Source organism: Sceloporus undulatus, chromosome 2, assembly GCF_019175285.1.
Source record: "Sceloporus undulatus isolate JIND9_A2432 ecotype Alabama chromosome 2, SceUnd_v1.1, whole genome shotgun sequence".
Taxonomy (NCBI): Eukaryota; Metazoa; Chordata; class Lepidosauria; order Squamata; family Phrynosomatidae; genus Sceloporus; species Sceloporus undulatus.
This window is the reverse complement of record NC_056523.1, coordinates 14224239-14246119: the sequence shown is the minus strand read 5'-3', so window position 1 is coordinate 14246119 and position 21881 is coordinate 14224239. Positions and strand designations below refer to the sequence as shown.

At 44.2% G+C, this 21881-nt stretch overlaps 2 protein-coding genes across 6 annotated transcripts in view; one reads left to right on the top strand and one right to left on the bottom strand.

Moving 5' to 3' along the window:
- The window catches only part of PRRT1 (proline rich transmembrane protein 1), a 37078-nt gene extending 24064 nt beyond the window's left edge, over positions 1-13014 (top strand). The window contains exons 2-4 of the mRNA XM_042449124.1: positions 5259-5671; positions 9861-10037; positions 12838-13014. Of these exons, the coding sequence (XP_042305058.1) occupies positions 5259-5671; positions 9861-10037; positions 12838-13014 (767 nt within the window). The remainder of the gene's footprint in view (positions 1-5258; positions 5672-9860; positions 10038-12837) is intronic.
- Positions 13015-13747: 733 nt separating this feature from the next.
- FKBPL (FKBP prolyl isomerase like) overlaps positions 13748-21881 on the bottom strand; it is a 32509-nt gene continuing 24375 nt past the window's right edge. The window contains exons 2-3 of one of the 5 annotated variants that reach the window (XM_042449117.1): positions 20327-20427; positions 13748-18831 (exon numbers count right to left, since the gene is read on the bottom strand). In XM_042449117.1, the coding sequence (XP_042305051.1) occupies positions 17740-18831; positions 20327-20344 (1110 nt within the window). In that variant the 5' untranslated portion in view covers positions 20345-20427 and the 3' untranslated portion in view covers positions 13748-17739. Of the gene's footprint in view, positions 18832-20326; positions 20429-21881 lie in introns of all 5 variants that reach the window. The other 4 variants (XM_042449118.1, XM_042449119.1, XM_042449120.1 and 1 more) reach the window with 4 other exon arrangements.

The following is a 21881-nucleotide window of genomic DNA, read 5'->3' as shown; positions in this document are numbered from 1 at the left end:
CTGATGATGCTTGGTCACACATGTTCCAGTGTTCATCTGTGAAATGTTGAGGAGTATGAGCCTGTTGCTTCCTTCTTGGGGCTGACAGGGGGCGGGTTGGAGGACATAGCCATGCATAAAGCTACACAAACAAAGCATCTTTGTGAGGCTTTGGACAATTGTCTTTTTGAGGCTCCCTGTAAAGGCGATGTGTGTGGGACGGATAATGCAGAGCAGTGACACCATTTGGCTGTCCAAAAAAAAGTACGTTTTGTGGGCCAGGCCAAGTCTGTGGGTGGTTCTGCTTGAATCTAGTTCAGAAGGAGGGTGTGTTTTCCAGCCCTTGATTCCTAAGCTTAGTGTCAAAAACTAGCACTTCAGCTAAAACCATTGGAAAAGCAGAATACAGTCAGCCCTCCTTATACACAGCTCTTTTATCTGTGGATTCAAGCATCCATGACCTGAAAATATTCAAAAGAAGTCTAAATTCCAAATAGCAAACCTTGATTATGCCATTTTATATAAGGGACACTATTTTGCTATGCCACTGTATTTAATGGGACTTGAGCATCGACGGATTTTGTTATCCACAGGGGGTCCTGGAACCAAATCACAGTGGCTATCAAGGGCCTGCTGTACTTTCTACTCTATTGTCTTGACTGTAAAAGAAATCCTGAATCCTGACATTTATACCAGCTTGGGTTCACATTGCCTCTCTGAAGAAGAGGAAACCTGTGGCCTAAAGCACACACATTCCCGGAGCTCTAAAGGGCCAGCTGTATTTTTCTGTGGGCCTCCTGGCATTAACAGGTCCTCCTGGATAAAGAGGCCTATAGACCAGTAGAGTGATCTTCTAGACTGCTTCATGGAGGACAGTCCTCTGTTTGAAGGGTTAGGATTCCTTGGCTGGAGAACATGCCATTCAGGGCCAGATAGAGCTTTGATGCAAGTATTTAGGAGTTGATGCACTTGATAATTTTTGAGGATTCCAAGTACAGTGGAAAGACCCTGGCAGTTATGGCTCTACATGCCCATCACTGCATTTGGACAGAATGTAGAGGAAGGGTTTTCCTGTTTTCCTGGTTGAAAGAAAGAGGGAGAGGGAGTGGGAGAGGAAGAACTCGTGCTCTCCAACTCTCCTAGGAGATTCCTGCATACGGCTTTTGAACCATGAGAACATTGGGAAGGAAGCAGCTTTGGCAATACTCATATAGCAATAGCAATAGCAAGTACATTTCTATACCACTTATCAGTGTACTTAAGTACTCCCTAAGAGGTTTACAATGTGTAAGCTAACTGCCACCAACAAGCTGGGTACTAATTTTAGCAACCTATGGAAGGATGCAAGGCTGAGTCAGCCCTGGAGCCCCAGGATCAATCTGACAACTTTGTGGCTTGGTACAGGTATTTAACCACTGTGTTCTGTCCCCAAGCCATCCTTATTCATTCACAAGGGAAATCTGTGAATGCCTGCAATAGGCCAAATCCTGAGGTGCAAAATGTAATTCCTGGGGCAGTAGCCACATGACAGGCACAATTGCCAATCACATGGCATCACAGTGTAGCCCTGTCCCAACTTGCTCTCGTAATTCCAAAGCACCCTATTACCTTTTTCCTCCCTATTTATTTACTTACTTACTTACTTACTTTTTCATTTCCATGGGGAAGCGGAGCTGCAAAATTGTGCAAAAAAGGGAAAACAAAAACAAAAAAACCCTAAAGGTATGCTGGCTAGGGAATAAGGCAGAGTTAAGGGAGAGTTCAGGAAGAGTGCAATGGGGATAGCCGCTCTGGTCATGCAACTGACTGTGATGTAATGATGGAGGGCATTTTATTTTTTCCTAACGTGACTGCTGTGCGAATGGGGGCTCATGCAGTAATGTCTCTAGTTTGGAGGGGACAGTCCTGATTAATCTTCCATCATCCCACCTTTCCAAATGCTTTTTTAAAAAATGACTTGCTTTTTCTGTCCTCCTCTCACTTTCATCCTTGGCTGACTTCAGTTGCTGCAAATTGAGTTCAGAGTTAACTCAGGAGCGATTGGGCTAGTAAGGGGACCTGGATATATACTAGTTTGGGAGCATACCCTTGTGCGCATCTTTGCGATTGTTCGACTGGGGCCTCACACTCCCTTCCATACTCCTATCTAACCCTACCTCTCTGAAGTGTGATAATAAAATTTAAAAAGAACAGTTTTTTAAAAAATAAAAGAAAGTAGTAGGAGGAAAAAAATCCTGCTTGGAAATAGTGGATGAATAGACTGTGGATGAAACATGGATACCACATGCAATAAGTATAATCAAAGGTGCTATTTTAGGAATTTAATTCTGGTTTAAAAGCCTTGTGTGATAAAGTCCTCTTTTGTTGTTGTTGTTGTTGTTGTGTGCCTTCAAGTTGTTTCTGACATATGGCAACCCTATCACAAGGTTTTCTTGGTAGGATTTGTTCAGAGGTTTGCCATTGCCTTCCTCTGAGGCTGAGAGAGTGTGACTTGCCCAAGGTCACCCAGTGGGTTTCATGGCTGAGTGGACAATTGAATCCTGGTCTCCAAAGTTGTAATCCAACACCCAAACCATTATGACACCAAAGTCCTCAGTTTCTATTCATTCATTCAGGCGGTGGGGTAGATAGGAGGAAGTACGGAATCTAGCTTTTCTCATTAGAGTCAGGCAAAAGCAAACTGCTGCAGCTTCTCTTTGCTTGTGTGCACCTCCTCATTAATAATGTTTGCTGTTATGACCACTCTGGGATGTTGCTTGGCCAAACGTGTCCCAGTTTTCATCTGTGAAATGTTGGGCGGGTATGAGAGCTAGGCAATGAGCATACATATCTGTGCTTTGTTCATATGACAATGTGATTTGTCTTCCTTCCTAACACATTGGACAACGAAGAAGAAGCGTGGGGGAAGTTGTGTCACATTGTGTCTCTGATCAGGCCTTTGAAGCATAGCTGGGCAGCCATCAAAAGCACATTCCACGAGTGTTTTAGAATATCTTCTGGTGCCTATGAGCTCAAACAGAAAAGAAAGCAAGCATTGATCTATCACCAGTGTCTACTTTAGATGCTAATTTCATCTGTGATATTGACAAAGACATGGGGAGCATATGCATCAGATTCATAGGAGGCATACTCTTCAGAGGGACTGTCAGCACTTGAGAGGACAAGATTTGAGTTCAAAATGATTTGGGTTAACACCTTAATATACCTTCAGCTGTGACTTAAGGCTAAAAGAAAACCAGTCAACAATCACTTTATTTCTTAAGAGCGGGAGTCATGGCATCTTACAGAATAAAGTCCACATCTGCAATGCAGAAATAATCCAGTTTGACCACCACTTTAACTGCCATGGCTTTGTGCTATGGGATCCTGGGAACTGTAGTTTGTTGTGCCACCAGTGCTCTCTGACAGACAAGGCTAAATGCCTCACAAAACTACAAAATCCCAGAATCCCATAACACTGAGCCACAGTAGTTAAAGGACTGTCAAAATGGATTATTCCTGTATTTCAGATGCAGCCAAAGCAATGCAAGTAAAACCATGGATAGCTAAAAACATACAAAAATTTAAGATTAAAATAATATTAAACTGTCTATAAATTTAAGGGACATAAAACATTGATATAACAAATAATAATAATAATAATAATAATAATAATAATAATTCTTACCCTCCTCTCCCCAAGGCTTAAGCATCGATTAAAAACAGAAAATCCATTATACAAAATATTCAAATCCCAAATGCCTGTTGGAAGAGAAAAGCCTTCACCTGACAGTGAAAGGACAGCAAAGAGAGAGCCAGCCCAGCCTTCCTAGGGAGGGAGGAATCCCACAGTGCAGGAGCAGCCATGGAGAAGACCCTCTCTCACATTTCCACCAAACATGCCTATGAAGGTGGTGGGACTGAGAGAAGGAGCTCTCCTGAAGATTATAGAGCCCAAGGAGGCTCATATGGGAAGACATGGGATTTCAGATAACCTGGATCCATGGGGCTGTATAGGTGGGAGCCAGCAGTTTGAATTGTATTCAATAATGGACTGGCAGCCAGTGGAGCAGTTGCAACAAAGGAGTCGTCTATTCCTGTAACCAGCCCTTGTTCACAATCAGTCAGTGGGGTGTCATATTGAGGATGGAGCAAGCTTGTTTTCTGCTGCTCCAGAGAATAGGACCTGGAACAATGGATGCAAGCTACAGGAAAAGAGATTCCACCTGAACATTAGGAGGAACCTCCTGACAGTAAGAGCTATTCAACAGTGGAACACACTCCTTCAGAGAGTGGTGGAGTCTCTTTCTTTGGAGCTTTTTAAAACAGAATCTGGATGGCCATCTGTCGGGGGTGCTGGGGTTGTGATTTCCTGCATGGCAGGAGATTGGATTGGATGGCCCTTGTGGTTTTTTCCAACTCTATGAATCTATGGTTCTACGAGGAAGACATCCAATAAAACTGATATTTTATGAAGTGGCGTCATTAGACAGTTGCGGGGGGAGGGGGTGCCATCCGTACTGAGTCACACCCAAGAATGGGGTGACACCTCCTTGGGTACTCTTTCTGCTGTCGGGTAAGAAGGTCCCAGTAGTTCCTTCCTGCCTTCACTGTGGCACCACCAATCTCCTCATGAGGAGGCTGGTGCTGTAACAGCAAAGGAGGAAGCTAAGCACACCCATTTGGCCACCTGTCCCCCCCCACACACACACACACCGTGTGACACCAGGGGTAGGGCTGCCACTGGTTTTATGGGAAAAGATTACTCATCTATAAATCGACTTCATGTATAAGTCAAGGGAAATTTTTAAGGCTAAAATTATGGATTTTGATATCACCCAAGTATAAGTCGAGGTGTAAAACCTAGGGGAATAAGCAAAGGATCTAAAGGTTGAAGCAAAGGAAAACAATGCCAAAAATGTACAAAATCCAGCAGGCATGTTTGTGTTCATACTATCTTTGGGCTGGATGGATGAGAGAACAGAGATGGGACAGCACTTCCAGGAGAGATCACACACTTGTCTTTCACCAGGAGACAGTGCATTTTTTAAAATAAGAGTTAAAGTATAGTACTTATTTTGACCCATGGACAAGTCGACTCAGGTTTTTTGATTAACATTTTGATTAAAATGACTAGATTTACACATGAATATATACAGTAGTTTGATATGAGGCATCCTGAGAAGATGTGGGGTTGTTTATGCATTTGTTTTGAATTCTTGCCAATAAAAATGTAATCTTCCAGACTGTTGATGATTCTTTAATCGCTTTTCTGCTTTTCTCTTTCTCTTCTCTTTTAGGACTCCCCGATTCCACTCCCCACACCTCTCCCCCACCCTACAACAACCCTCTCCAGCCTCCTCCTCCGCCCCCCCAGGATGCCCCCATCCCTGGGTACAGTGACCTCCCTCCCACAACTGTGCACTCAGGCACTGCCACATTGCCCCGACTTGGCGGGGCTGCCACTCTGCCTCGGCCTCCCCCTACGTCCGCCACCCTCCCTCGTCCACCCCGTCACCATTCAGCCACCCTGCCTCGCCTTCCCCCGGATCCCTACATGCAGGAAACACAGTTCAATGGAGCTCCCCAGGGCTACGTAGTACAGACTCACCCTCCAGTGGGGACCCTTCCAATTGGAGGCTACATGCATCCGGGATACCCTGTCCAGCTACAGCCCTGCACAGCTTATGTCCCTGTCTACCCAGTAGGGGCGGTAAGTATTTTTACAGTGGAAAAATAGATACTCACGTGGAATCTCTTTTATTGTATATGAAAAGCTATGTGTGTTGAAGCTCTCTGAATGGCACTGAAAATGTTCCCTGCTCCAATCTAATGAAAATCCATGATTTCATGCTATATGACTGTGTCGTAAGCAACATAACATCCCATGTTTCTCTTTTGCCATCACAAGAGCCTAGTTCCACTATTGAACTACAGTTCCCAGTGACATCAGAACTGCAAACTGTGGCTTCCTTAAACTGTGGCTGAGAGCCGTGGCAGCTGATGATTTACTTCCATGTCAGTGTGGCAGTGATTCCACTTCAAGTTTTAGCTTTAAAGGAGCTATCCAAGGTACAGGATTTATTTTGGTACTAGGTTCAATGCCTTGGATAGCTCATTTTAAAGTTCAATCTGAAACCTGAAACAAATTCACCATACCACTGAGATTGTTGTCACCAGCCATCACTGTCTGAGAACAAGCCAGGATTTTAAATTATGGGTTTGTCCTGGTTTACATCTCTCTCTCTCTCTGGCTTTACTTCACAAACGAAGATTCAGGTTTACTTACACTAGTCATAATTTACAGATATCACAGCTACCAGAGTTTGGATAGCACTGGAAACTTGGATTTATTTAGAAGCAGAACTGGATACTTTCAGTCTCCTCTTCTTGGTGAGGAAGGAGAAAAGAGAAAGAGAGCACATGAGTATCTTTTTGTTTTGGTTAGTTACAGGCAAACCTGGTCTATGTGTATTTTGTTATGTCTCTTTCTAGGTACTCCTCTAAACTTCCCATCACTTGGTATATACAGGAAGAGAAGATTCCTCCAGAGAATACCAGTGGCACCCAAAGTTCCCTAATTTCTCCATCCCCATCTCGTTTCCCCTACAATCCATCCTGGCAAACAGGCACATTGCCAAAAATGATGTAGGGAGAGAAGCTGAATTGGAGTTGTTATTTTTGTTGTGTGTCTTCAAGTAGTTTCCAACTTATGGGGACCCTAAGGTGACCCTATCATGAGGTTTTCTGGGGCTGAGAGTGTATGGCTTGCCCAAGATGGGTTTCCATGGCCAAGTGGGGAATTGAACCCTGGTCTCCAGGGTCATAATCCAACACTCCAACCACTGCACCAAGCTGACAAACAACAACAACAACATCATCATCATAATTATCATATTGTTGTTGTTGTTATTTCTTACCTGCCTCTCCCCATGGATTGAGGCAGGGAACAACAACAATTAACGGACAAACCACATCAGTTAAAATATGCATCAGTTTAAAAGGACAAATAAGATATACGCATATTAAAACAAAATGCATCGTTTAAAATTCACAATTTTGAAATAATCTGGATAAGCCTTCTGGAAGAACAGTCTTTAATGTTCTTTTAAATTCAGACAGCATGTTCAGCGGTCAAACCTCTTCTGGCAGGTCATTCCATGGTCTAGGAGGGGCTGCCATTAAGTTAACTCTGACATGGTGACCCTTTCCCTGGCATTTTCTTGGCAATATTTATTCAAAGAAGGGTTGCTAAACAGCCAGGACAGTAGTTTGTAATGCTAATTAACTATTTTCAGTATTAATAGAATTTAATGCAGCAATACAGTCGCCCCTCCGTTTTCACAGGGGATCTGTTCTGTGAAAACAGAAAATCACCAATATTCAAGCCCCATTGGCTTGAATGGCAGTGCACACCTGCGGGCAACCATGGGCCTATTTTGTCCCCCTCCATTTGCCATCTGCAAATGGGCAAGGGATGCAGACTCAAAGTCTGCAAAAACGGAGGGGCAACTGTATTTCAAAAATAAGGATCAATGAATGTCATACATCATTAGTGTATTTTCCCATTGACTAGCAGGTAACTTTTCATTCTTCATGAGAAGAGTTCTGTAGTGCTACTTGTACTCATTGATACTGCTGGTGGGCAATGCCATCCAGATAGGGTTGCCAGACTGAAAATGAGAGATGGCTCCTGTGCCTTTAAATTTAGTGTAGAAGAGGAAATTTCTGTAAGTATTGCTTATTACCTGGGAGGGAGTATGTATACTGTAGAAATAAAGCTGTTTGACACCATTTTAACTTCCATGACTCCATCCTACAAAATCAAAGGAAGTGTCGTTTTGTGAGGCACCAGCAGTCTTTGGCAGAGAAAACTGAAAACCTTAAATTACAAATCCCAGGATTCCATAGGATGGAGCTATAGCACTTAAACATGATGTCAAACTGCATTATTTCTACAGCACAGATACATCCTTAGTTGTGTGACAAGCAACCCTTTTCCACATAGCCATTAAAGGTATAGGGACCATCTCTGGTTTCCAGTCTGGCAACCCAATATCCAGAGTTTTTGAACTACAAACCCCCAAATTTCTCTGAAGATCCCAGCCACAGATGCTAGCAAAATGTCAGGAATAAACTCTTCCAGAACACGGCCACATAGCCCAAAAACCCCACAAAAAACTATGGATGCTGTCCATGAAAGCCTTTGACTTCACAAATCTCCAAATCTTGCATCCAGTACAGTCATTGGATTTATTTCAGAAAGCCAGCTGTTGCATCCATTTACATACCATGCATAGCAAGATACAGTGGTACACTATGTCACAAACTGAAAAGACTGGGTTATAATCTTTGTCCCCCTCCTCTATGTACTACCTTTTCCACATGGAAGCACAGTAAGACGTCCCCCCCCCCCCAGACCATTATTCCATTGCTCTCATATATTATCCATGCTGTCTGGCAGTCACTCTCTAGGCCTTCAGATCATTTTCTTTCCCAGACTTTCCCTTCCTCTACAGATGTCAGGGTCTGAACTTGTGGCCTTTTGCAAGCAAAGCCTATGCTATGCTTCCAGTTCTCCCCTGGAACTAAGGGAAAATTCAAGATTTTAGTCAGACACCTAGAGCATGAAGGCCTGGAAGTAGCGATTATCATTCAGCTTGTTTTTGGAAATGTCTGCAACAGGAATAGACAACTGCTGTGGGCTCATGGGGCTGCCACAATGAAAACTGGAGGGGGCTCCTGATTGTATAGAAAAGAGCATTTCTGAAAGTCTTGCTTGTCATGCAATAACACAACACCTGCTGAAACTCCCTCTTCTACACAACCATACTGGAACCTTCTCTAGTTTTCATAGCTGGTGGGGAGGCACTGGCCTCTCATGAGACTTTGGGAGGCCACCCACCCATACGCCCCCCTTAATTAAAGAAATAATAATTAAAATGGGTCTCCCATGCCCACAAAGGCCGTAGAGAACAATTTTGCCATGTTTGGAGGGCCTTCTTGGACACTTTTATGCCCAGGAAAACAGAGAGCATGGTGTAGTGGTTTGAGTGTTGGACTACAACTCTGGAGATCAGGGTTCAAATCCTTGCTCAGCGTGGAAACCCACGGGATGGCCTCAGGCATGTCACACACACTCTCAGCCTCAAGAGGAGGCAAAGGCAACACCTCCATTGAAACAATCTTGCCAAGAAAACCCCATGATAGGTTCACCTAGGGTCTCCATAAGTCAGAAATGAGTTAAAGGCACACAACAACAACAGTATCAAGAGTCCTGTAACTCCTGGTCTATGCCTGCTTGACACTTTAAAGAACATTGCTGTTGTGTGTCTTCGAGTCATTCCTGACTTATGATGACCCTATAACAGGGTTTTTGGAGGCTGAGGGTTTCCATAAGTTGGAATCTACTTGAAGACACACAATAACAACAACAACAAAGGCCAAGAGAGACTCACCCCTCCCCCCAAATATGAAACCAACATCCTGTTTAATTCCTGGTTAAAAGGCGACCCTTTCCATAGGGTTGCCAGCATGAAAACTGAAAAGGGCTTCTCTACCTTTAATGGTTGTGTAGAAGGGGGAAATTCAGCAGTTGGTTCATTGACAAGCAACATCTTCTGAAATTCTCTCTTCTGCACAACCATTAAGAGTACAGAAGCCCCCTCTAATTTTCATTCTGGAAAGTCTATGAATCCGGTAGGTTGAGGTGTGAAGGAAGATGCCAAATTACTTCCTCGGTGGTATGGGAGGCAATGTTATTTTGCTAATCCTGTATTTCCATTTTCCTGGGGTCTCAGCCCTTGGGATTCATAGATTGTTCTTTCCTCATTGCCATTAGAGAGGGATGTAAAATGGAAATGTCTCCTCCCGTGAGAACATTTTTTCTCTCTTCCTTCCAGCCATACCCTCAGTCCAACCCTCCACCACCACCGGCTTTGTCTCCAACACAGGTGACTCCTGGCATTGCTATCCTGGAACCCCGGCGCCCACCACATGATTACCTTCCCATCGCCGTCCTCACCACCATCTGCTGCTTTTGGCCAACAGGCATCATTGCAATCATCAAAGCGGTGCAGGTGAGCAGTGGGAAAGATAGGGACGGGATAGAAAAAGGCTGTTCATGAAGCAGGACCACCCAGGGTTGTTTCCCTATTTTTATTATACAGTGGGTCCTTGGTATCCACTGGGTTTTTTTTTTTTTACTGTGTTGTCATCAGGTGCATCTGATGGGGCCTGATGAGGCCAAGGACCGACACTAGCACTCAATGGGTGATGATGCTGGGCCTTATTGTTGTGTGCCTTCATGTTGTTTCTGACCTGTGGTGACCCTAAGATAAATACTGTATATACAGTAATGGGGCTTTTTGGGCAAGATTTGCTCAGCGGAGATTTGTCTTTGCCTTCCTCTGAGGCTGAGAGAGCGTGACTTGCCCGAGATCACCCAGTGGGTTTCCATGACTGAGTGGGAATTCAAACCCTGGTCTCCACAGTCATTGTCTAGTGCTCAAACCACAACACCATGCTGTTTCTCAAATGCTGGGCCTAAGAATTGCCAAATCCTTCAATATTTTCTTTAACAAGCATCTGAATGATAGATACAATCCAGAAATTTTGTCCCCAACTTTGCCCATACTTGTGTCGTTGCAAGTAAGAACAGTAGTCTCTCCTAATTCCACTGAGTGTTGGGACAATGAGCCTTGCCACATTATTAAACAAACCTGGCAAGGAAACAAAAAGACAAGTGTATTTTTTTTCTCTCCCTATGCATGAGTTTTCAGTTTGTAAAAGCATCATTTTTGCCAAACGAATTATTTCAGCTTGGCAAAAGGGACACTTTTAGGACCCTCTCCCACAGTTATGAGAATAAGGCAGAGGGAGAGAAAAACACACACATCTTTTTGTTTGCTTGCTGGGTTTGTTTAATGATGTGATAAGGCTCTACGACTTTGAAGACCAAGGTTCGAATCCATGCTCAGCCATGGAAACCCACTGGATAACCATGAGCAAGTCACATTCTCTCAGCAAAGGCAACCCCACTCTGAACAACTCTTGCCAAGAAAACTCTGTGATAGGATTGCCATAAATTGGAAATGACTTGAAGGCACATGCCAGCAAAAACACCAGTCCAACTGAGTGAAGCTGGTATAATTCCAAACTGAGGCAATTATTTTTATTTGGCATGAGGCAGAAAAATCACACCAGTGTCTCCTCCCATCCTTTTGAATAAAAACACAACCACCAGTCAATTAAATAACTAACCCCTTACTTCTATTTCCAAAAAGTGCTGCTTGAGGCAACTATCTCATTCTGCTCAGTAGTTGGGCATTGGCCCTATTATGGCAGCAATCTGGCATTTTTGTTGCCAAGTGTCAATTTGTCCTTAAAAAATCCTTATTGCATTCTGAGTAACTGCATTCTCTGCAAACTTAGAAATGTTGAAGATGTAAAGACTATACAGAAGGAAAAGAAAGGATTTGAACTTCTCAGAAGCATATGTCGAATACACTCTCTGTTCATGTCTGGCTGGCGCCCCGCAACCTCCCACACATGGGCACGTTTTGTACTCCCGAGTCAATTGCTTCATTCTGTGTTCTGAAAATAATCCAGGGCTTTGAGGAGGCTGGCAGCCATTTTGTCAAGCTGGGAGAGAAATGAGGACTCTGCCTCCAGCTAAGGCGCTGAGTTCATTTTTTGCCCATCTGTCCAAGGATGCGGTACACGTAGAACTGATGTTTCAGTTGCTGCCGGGGGGAGGGGGGCTATTTAGAGAGAGAAGCATTTTGAGAAGCTGCTATGAAGACGTTCTTGGTGGCTGCTCCCAGGGCGTACAACATCCAAGGAAAGTTAGTCTGGACACATTCAACCTTTACTCCGCCAGCCAACTTTTCAGCTGGATTTTGACAACTCCCTGGCTGCTCACTTCCATTGCACACAATGGGACTTATCTCTGAATGCAAATGCCTGGAATTGTACTGATAGTAATCATTCCCTTTTGCCAGGAAAGCCTGAGAGTTAATAGTCCTCCTAGTAAGAATCATCGAATCATGGAGTTGGAAGAGACCACAAGGGCCATCCAGTCCACCCCCTGTTGTTTATTTCATTGTACCTCAACTGATACCCTCTGGTCCTCTTTCTGTTGAATATCCCTTTAAATGCTGAAGATAGCTCTCACACCAGTGTAGACACTTCATGTTTGTCATGTTCATTCTAAATTAAGTCTTCCAGAGCAGAGCTCCCAAGGAGCAAACTCATAAGCAGCTCTGGCTCAATCACTGCAAGGATCTCTCAAGCTGAAAATTTCTGCTCAAAAACAATTGCCCTGCAAAACAGAGCGGTAGCATGGCAGAGGCAAGTTCTTCATCTTAGAATTGCTCCATCTGACATGCTGGATGGCAATCAAAGCGATGTCAAACTGCATTAATTCTGACATGTAGATGCTGCCCAAGTGATGAAACCATAGAATCAGGTACCTTGCCTGCCAGTTTATAATACCTCTTTATAAACGTTATGGCAGATTCACAAGGGACAAGAAATGTTGAGAAATACATTCCCTGGGAGAGTAGTGGAGTCTCCTTCTTTGGAGGTTTTTAAACAGAGGTTGGATGGCCTTCTGTTGGGGGTCCCTTGATTGTGAGTTCCTGCATGGCAGAATGGGGTTGGACTGGATGGCTCTTGTGGTCTCTTCCAACTCTATGATTAAATGTTTTGCACCTGAACTCCCTGAACCCCCACCCAGCATGGCCATGGATTGTGGGAGTTGTAAACCAAAGCATCTGAAAAACTAGTTTCTCACACAGCTGCTGTATGCATTTGGAGGTATGTTATGCTGGATGCAATACACAATAGCTTTGATATGTTCTCCTCTCTTGACATCAGGTCCGGACCGCCGTCGCCCGTGGTGACATTGTATCAGCAGAAATTGCCTCGCGGGAGGCCCGCAACTTCTCCTTCATCAGCCTAGCCGTGGGCATTGCTGCTATGGTGCTGTGCACCATCCTCACCGTGGTGATCATCATTGCTGCTCAGCACCACGACAACGATTGGGACCCCTAGCAGTCAACCCCTGCCTTTTGCCTACTCCTATCCCCTGACCACTGGTGTCAGCAGCCCTGAAAACACCCTGGCCACCATCGCTCCCAAGGATGACCCTTGGCAACCGTACTCCCTGGCGGTCCTTTGCAACAGCCTTCTCTCCCTGCCAGCGGCACTCAAAATGCTTGGCGACTATCTCCCATCACCCTCCTTGGCTACCGTTGGCCCTGTTAACGGTACTTCCACAGTGAACGACTTCCAGATGATGAGGTTCAGAGGGAATGCTGACGCACTATAGTCTCCATGTGTTTGGACTCCTAGCAACATGTTCTCCCTTTCTGCCAATTCCTTCCCAGAATCCTTTCGGTTTAATTTTCGGGTTGGGTTTGTTTGGTTTTTTGGCATTCCTTCCTTCCTGAGGAGTAGGCTCCACCTATTTGTCCATGCCAACAGCCATCTTCTTCCCGCTGCATTTGCATGCCCAGTGCTGCCCATGGTGCACTGCCTGTGTCTTGGTTTAAGGTCCCATCCTTTTCCATCTATGATTGCTTTACTGCACATTTCAGAAGGCCTGCCTCTCACAAACTGGTGTCACCTCTGAGAAACACCTTGCTGGCGCGTAGCAAAGGTTATCGCTCTTCTTCCGCAGTTCCTGTTTTGGAACTCCATTTCTGCAATGGGTGGAGCGATTCGATATTCAGGGGAAGGAGTTGAATCTCTCTGCCTCCCCTTGTTTTGTTTTTCTACCCAAAGTTTCCTTGCCTCTGAACTGTATAATATGACCTTGCTCTGTCCTTTTGGCTCTCTTGTTTTAGGTGTGAAAGGTACAGTCGCTTCCAAAATCCACTGATTCTTCATCTTTTCCATATTCAAGGTAACAGTTAAAATAACCATATGAACCTAAGGTATATATACTTCTTCCACTTGTTCTGAGATGCTCTGTTTAGTCTTGCCTCTTATCTGCTTTTCAGTTCATTTGAAAACACTCCATTTCCTTTCTTATAATTTTTGTACCAGCATGTTCTTCCTTTTCTCTCTTCCCTCTTCTCTTGTGGGGAGAGCGAAAGTTATTCAAATCCTTCTGTTTATTTTACAGTAATTCTTTCCCACCCTGTTCTAAATGCTTCAGCTGGATTACAATATACCCATATGTCACCCTGACAACAATCTTAGGAGATGAGTTTATAAGAATTGCAAATAGCAGTCATTTTAACTGTTGATTTAGATATCAATTTTTATTTATATAGTTCTTTGCTCTGCTGCCACTTGATGCTTGGGGACTCCTCAGGCACAAAGCCACATTAAAAATGCACTCCAAACATGTTTTTCAAAGGAGAAAACGGGTGGCGAAGAAAACCTATATTAAGACGATCAACCACAAGTCATCTGAAAGCAGCCTAAACAAAGGAATAAATAAATAAGAAAAAAGTTGTCAGTTGTTAAAGAGATAGAAAAAGGAAACAGCAAAAAGGATCTGGAGAGAGAAAGTTGTCCACCATAATGGGGTGGCCATGGCAATGAAATATGTGATTGCCCATTGATTATGGGTGCGATAGTAGTATTTCCAGTCAGGAGGTACCGTCTGACCAAAGCTAGAATCTAGGGCAAGGTTACAGAGAAGAATTTTTAGTGACTTATGCAACTTAGGGAGGTCTGCTCTAGAAATGTCTTGGAATAAGATGGCAGCACAGACTACACCTCTACAGACCACATGCATGGGAATCACATTTCTTTCACTGCTTCTCTATCATATATATATATATATATATAGTAATATACACCCTGCATATAGAAGGAGGATAGTGTAGGAAATATAGGCACAGGGTTGAAAGGCCCATTCAATTAGAAAGTTGGTGATTTGATCATCTTTCAGTCTAGCATACCTCACAGAATTGTTGTGAGGCTTAAACATAGGGGCTCTTTGGATGAAAGGTGAGTATGAACTGTAATCAATAGAAAGCAACTACATCAAGCAAAGAAATAGAAGACAGCCTTTTTACTGGGTCCAGGGGTAGGATTCACAACAGGCAATTCCTGCTCATAGTCTGAAAGGTACACTCCATTCCACTATTCTTTCAGTTGCAAGCACTTGCAGAGATCCTTTGTTTTATCATGATACAGCAGAATTCTTTCTATACCACTTCAGACTCCATGATGACTAATATTGTTCTATATCCCTAAATACAAACTAGCACAGCAGGGTAAAGACATGCTAAACTCTTCTTCCTGGTGTGTGAGCTTACTAAATGCAGGGAATTTATCTTGTTTCTTTTGCAGGGAGAATTCAAAAACATGGCCTCATCTCACTTGTAGTGACAAAATCAGAATTCTACCATCTCATTCAGCGTAGTAGATGAATTGGCTCCACATAGCATCAACCAGAAAGTAAAGACACATAAGGCTAGATATGGGCACATGAGTGAGTAAGTGTTTAGATCAGTGCCACACAAAGTGGTAGTCCCTGGACCACTTCCGGTCCACAATACATTGATTGATGGTCTGCAGGGAGTTTCCAGGAAAGAAAGCAGTTGAAATCAATGAGCACAGATATGGAGCTGGTCCCTGGCACTTTGAGGAAATAACTCTGCTGGTCCCCTGCACGGACAGCTTGAGAAGCACTGGTTCAGATCATACCCTGGGAGGCATAAAGGAGAACTGTAGATATGGGAAGGGAGGGGGGGAGATAAAGGGTAATGCAGATAAATATAATTTCCAAGGCCTCCCCCATCCCAAAACTGTACCAAACCTCACAGTTCTGTCACATGGGCTCTCCATTCTTCCCTCCCTTCCTTTTTTCTCAGATGTTGGAGTCTGTGATTATATTATAATATCTGTTTGCAAGTGACATGGTTACCGAATCTCTATTACTTAATAAAGACACTTGATTCTCATGATTGTAGCTGACTGGCTTTGTGGAAGATTCCTTATAAGTGGGGAAAGATGTGCATTTTCTCATGCAGGGTACCTGCCTGCAGTTCACCCTAGCATCCCAACGTGTCTTCCTTTCCCTGCTTGGTTCCCAGATGGTAGGCAAGGCACATCAAGAAAATGCAGCTTTCTCTCCTTTACACACCTTTCCCTCACCTCCTTGTTCTCAAAACAGTCACCTGCTGTGCCCCCCCATTCCTTCCCCTTAGTTTGCCACCCCCAAATCTGAGCTTTCCTAGTTCTGCAGTCTCTCAGGAGATGGTTGCTTAGAAACAGCAAGAGGGGTATGTATGGATTCAAAGTGATCGCTGGGCATGTGACAGCCCTAGGGAAGGAGCGCTGGAAGGGAAACTGGAAAAACCCACAATAACAACAGCAAGGGAGAACTGCGGCTTTGCCAGCCAAGCCGTAGCAGAACCTCCAGTGGAATACATCACCCGGTTCCTGCCGGCAATGCACCAACACAGTCTTGGTCCATGCTCTTTAAAAAACAAAAGAAAACAAGGGTTATGTGTGGTACAATAGCATCCAAAATCCACAGCACAACGGTATATTTATTGGGATGAACAAAATGCACAAAATACGTGATGGAAACCCTTTGCATTTCAGTTGATCCAATAAAGGTATCACTGTTTTGTGGATTTCAGGTGCTGTTGTACTTTGCTATATGGCCAACACAACTACCCAGGTATGTTTTCTAGGGCTATATATAGCCTTGATTTTTTCCTCCCCAACCAAACAGGTCATCCATCCAAAATTTTACTCAAATTTTACCCACCCAATAAAATAAGGAAGGATACATGATTGCTGCATTTGTACAATTTTATATATTCATCCTCCTCCACAAACCAAAAAGGGCATAAGAATTGGAAACAGAACACCAGAGGGAATGGGACTCTTGAAGGAGAGAGATGTGTGGATGCTTTCCCTGCCTCAAATTGGGTAATTCTACTTTTTTTTCCTGACTGGGGAAGGACAGCAAAAGTGATGACAAACATTAAAGCTCCCTTTAAAATGAAAAAGTCAGTCATCCTCCCCACCGCCACCAAATTTCTGCAGCTTCTGAAATTTTTCTAGGGCCTTATGGTTTCTAGCTAAGCTTTGCAACCAAAAGGGCTAGACGTGTCTTAGAAAAACACACATGGAGAGATGAAAGCTCTGTATTAAAACGTGATGCAGGCTGTTAAGTTTGAGCATGCTGACTCCTACAGATCATTTCAAAGACAATTAGTCACTTCCATGGTCTGATTTCAGAAGCACAGAATACAGGAAGTCCTCCACGCGTGCAATGGAGACAGAACTGTGTTGGGCACTTATCTCTGCTTCTTTAGCACTGGGAGTCCAATGCAGGCTTCCTTTGACTGCTGAGATTCCACCAAACGCAGCCTACACATTTCTAAAGCCTTTTCATTTACCCATAAGGGTTACAATCATGCTCATTTTTAAACAATGTAAAGAAAGCAGAGTCCCCTCAGCATGCCAAATCTCATGTTAGGCATGAATTTCTGTGTTTACCCAGGAAACTTGCATGAACTCCACTGAATATAATGTACTGTTCTAATCTTCCACACGTAAGACAAACAGCATGGTGCACTGAAAAGTGCTGGATTGTGACCATGGAGCCCACATTCAAATCCACCACCTTCAACCATGAAGTCGGCGGCCAACCATGTACATTTCAGCCAGCCCTTGCAAAGTTGTCATGAAGAGGAAAAAAAAGGTGAAAGTAAGTCAACTCTCCCTTCAGACGCTTGAAGGGAAAGACAAAGCAGGAGGCAAATGTAATCTATAAGGGACAACACTGCTTTGTTATTCTGCTCAAGCAAACATTTTCTGCATGGCCCTGGCCAGTTTGGCATCGCGTGCCTTGATTCGCTCCGTCACCCTTTCCAACTCTCGACGTGCCGCCCGGTTCCCAGGCTCCACCTGCAAAACTCCCTTCAGGTCTTGAGCAGCTCCCTCCAGGTCGTTCATGGCATCGTAAGCTAAGCCCCGTCGGAAGAGCGCCTTGGTGTTGGCTGGCTGCAGTGCCAGTGTCTTGGTACAGTTAGAGGCTGCGTTGGCCGGCTGGCGCAACCTCAGCTGACAGGCGGCCAAGTTGGCATGGAGCTCAGCCTTAATTTGGTCATAGTCTGGGGGAGGAGCAGCCACCACAAGCAGACGCAAGGCCTTGGCGTAGCGCCTGGCAGCCGCGCCAATCTCTCCTGCCCGGTACAGCTCGCTGCCACGCTCTTTGTTGCTGAGCACCAAGTTCCATTTCTCGCTGGCACTCATCTCCCAGGTGTCCTTGGCCTCTGTGAAGCTTGCCAGTTGGACAGTAATGGTGCCTCCATCCCTCATCCTTACTTCGGCCCGCTCCCCAGCCAGCATGGTCTCCAGGCAACGGTCTACAATCCCATCCCACTCGGCATCACCCCCACCCAGCTCCACCTCAGCCCACTGGTGGGAAGAGTAACTCAAGGGTCCTCCATGTTCGGCCTCAATGAAGACCTGGCAGATGGAGCCTTCCTTGGGTTTATCTAAACCTTTGCCAGTCTCCAGAATCAATTTGATAAACGTGCCATCTGGGCAGCCCCATGGAACATTCCCATTGGCTGAGCACAGCTGGTTGGGTGGAGGCAGGTTCTCTTTCAGGTCCTCTCCTTTCACCATAATTCTGCTCTCCTTTTCTTTGCCTCCAGAAAGTCCACCTTGGCTACTCCTTTCACCTCCAGCTGTCTTCTGGTTTGTCCCCTTGCTCTCTTCTTGTCCTCCTAGAGCCGGAGTCTTCAGGCCAGCTGATTCTGTACTTGCCATTTCTTTATTTCCCAGCCCAGTAAAAAAGTTCCTGGTACAGGGATGGGCTATAGTTGTATAATAGCAGAGGGGTAGTAGTGCAGCTGTTTGTGATGTGGAAATCCAGCTGAAAAACTGAGGAGAAGAAGAAATACAGACTGGGTTTGGTGGAAGTAGCGACTGTGCTCCATTTCCCCAACTACCCCAACTTGCCCTACACCCCCTCCTAGGATACATCCACACTGCAGGAATAATCCAGTTTGATACCACTTTAACTCCCAGGGCTCAATGCTATGGAATCCTAGGATTTGTAGTTTGTGTGATATTTAGCCTTCTCTGTCAGAGAGCTCTGATGCCATAACAAACTACAAACTCCAGGATTTCATAGAATGGAGTCATGGCAGTTACAGTGCTGTCAAACTGCAGGAACTGATTCTGCAGTGCGTATGTACCCCAAAACCAAGGGAAGTTCAATTATATGCAACAGTGGAACCAAAGCTAAAAGAACTTTTATTCCAAATCGCAATTTAGTCTGGGACTTCCCTGTGTGGTCATGGAAGTATAAAAGGACTGTCAGCTTTAGTGGCTTGTATGCAAAATAGGAACAACAGTTTTTTATATAACAGAACAAGTATGGATAACTTTGTTGGATACAGGGGCCAGTTTTGCACCTCACCACTAGATCTGCTGCGGCCAAGGTAAACGCAAGGCCCCCCCCCCCAAAAAAAAAATCAGTGAAAATTAGAAAATGTACATTAAAAAGTAGGAAATGCTTTCATTCTTATTTTTTAAAGGGGCTTTCCCTCTTCGGTCCCATAATTCAATGGCAGACTGTAAAAACTCCATCAAAGCAAGCATCATCTGTGTGTTTTAAAGCAGTGTTACTCAAAGTGGGTGCCCTCAAACTGGTGCCAGTCTCCAAACTATAAGCTGCCAGTCCTCAGTGAGTTTCCAGGAAAGAAACTGTTGTAGTTAGTGGGCACAAAAATGTTGTTGTTTCCTAGCACAATGGAGAAAAACCTGTCAGCCCCCACATAGCTTAAGAAACATTGTTTTAAAGAATTCTGGGTTATTTGTTATCAAATTTTGTTCGCATGACAAAAATGGCTCAGGCAGGGCATGGGGACCCACAGGCGGCATGATGCTCACCCCAGTCATAGGAGATAAGCATTCTGCAGGTTAAAAAAGGCATGGCGGGGGAAGATAACTAACAATTAAACCTCTTCAGTTAAATATGACATTACTTCAAGTTAAGTCCACACAACCCTGCAGTTTAAAGGACTTCTGAGATCCCTTGCTTGTGTGTTTCTTTTTATTAAAAGGCATCCCGAAGGCCTTAGGATTTTTCTCATGCATGCAGTTACTGCCTCTGCCAGGACTTTTCCAACAGAGAGCAACTGAAGCAACAAAGTGCTTTTCTATCTTTTTACACTGTGAAAGCCCCTGGTATTTCCTCCTCATCCTCATCCTCACACGTCCTTAATTAATTTTTATTTTTTAGTGGTACAACCCATATTCTCCTCTTCTGGCTTGGCACAAGAGCAGAGGGTTGGATAGATGAGTTGCAGGGTATATATGTGGGTGTGTGGAGATGGTGTCAGGTGGGTTTCTGTTTTAATCACTGGTTTACCTCTTCCCCCTTCCACATTCACTCCTTCTTTTTTCCTTTCAACGTCATTTCCTCAATAACCAGCTGGCTGTCTTAGCAACAGCAGTAACCTAAAATCGTCCCTTAGGAGATGCAAGGAAGGAGAAAAGCAAGGGAAAAACAACACTTTAAAACCAGGGAAACTCTGCTCTCTCCACAAATTATGAGACAGGAGACTTCTTTTCCATTTATAGCCATCCCCTTCATTTTAAAATTTCATAAGGTTATACCCACGACAGAAAACAAGTTTCAAAAAATTCATTTGAACAGTCAAGGGATTTGCTTGTCACTTTGTTCTGCTAGGCTGCAATCTGACAGGCGGCACACACTGACTCACATGGTAAAAAAATATTTTGCTGTTATGTGCCTTCAAGTCATTTCTGATATATAGCAACCCTAAAGTGAACCTATCACAGAATTTTCTTGCCAAGATTTGCTTTGCGTCGGTCTGTACAGCACCTAGATTTATTTGTTTGTGTGGTGCTTTGGGGTGAAACCACTGGGGTGGAAAACAAATGGAATTCCTGATGATGTTTGACTCTAATCCCCATCAGCCCAGCCAATGATGAAGAAAGATGGGAGCTGTAGTCCTACAACCTATGGAGGGCCATACATTCCTCATCCTGGTCTACACAATTTGTGCCTCCCTCTTTCCTATCATGAGAGAGAGTGACCACCATTCCATGGATGGAAATCATGTAGCCCACTAGATAAAACTGGAACTGCAATTCCCAGCATCTTTCACCATTAGCTATGCTGGCTAGGGCTGATGAGAGTTGCAGTACAATAACACTTGGAGGGCTGCTTGACTCCACTCTGCCCAAACTTCAACTTGCTCTTGGCCAGATGCACTGGGCACTGGGAAAACAGGTATAAATTCACGCACCAACAATTTGCAATATTAACTAGATCATCAAGGTGTTTTCAGTATCTTTGGCTTGAATGAGCTTTGGGCAACCAGCCTTGTAAACATAAATAATTTTATTTCATTTTTAAAAAGCACAGTTGGAGTCATGTAGCCCTCCAGATGCTTCTGAACTGCAGCTCCCGGCACTCACCGGCTATGCTTACCTGAGGACTGATAGGAGTAGCAGTCCAAGTGTATCAGGAAGGTTTTGCAATTTCCACTTTGATTTTAACCACCTAAGGAACTGTAGTATCACAAAGACTATCAGCACAGCTAATAATCAGCCCTGCTATGCCTGAATTTGTGGCCACAATCCATTCTCCAGAACCTTGCCTGTTGGTGCCAATAAGCATTTCTCAAACTTGAGATCTCTCTCATTTCTCAACCGGAGGATTTTAATTACAGGCAAGAAGGCAAGGAACAATCCTCTCCTAAGCCCACATGGTGCAATGCCCCCCATAAGTTCAGGTTGAAACCTTCCATTCATGAAATCAGAAGTTACCTTAAGCTGAGCTGTTTAGGGGGCTATAGTGGGAGAGGAAAGCCTTAACTATCATCACTGCCCCGATCCATGCTGAGTCTCCCCCTTCTGTTTGCATGAAGGGAAGTGCTTTTTCCTAAGCTTAAATG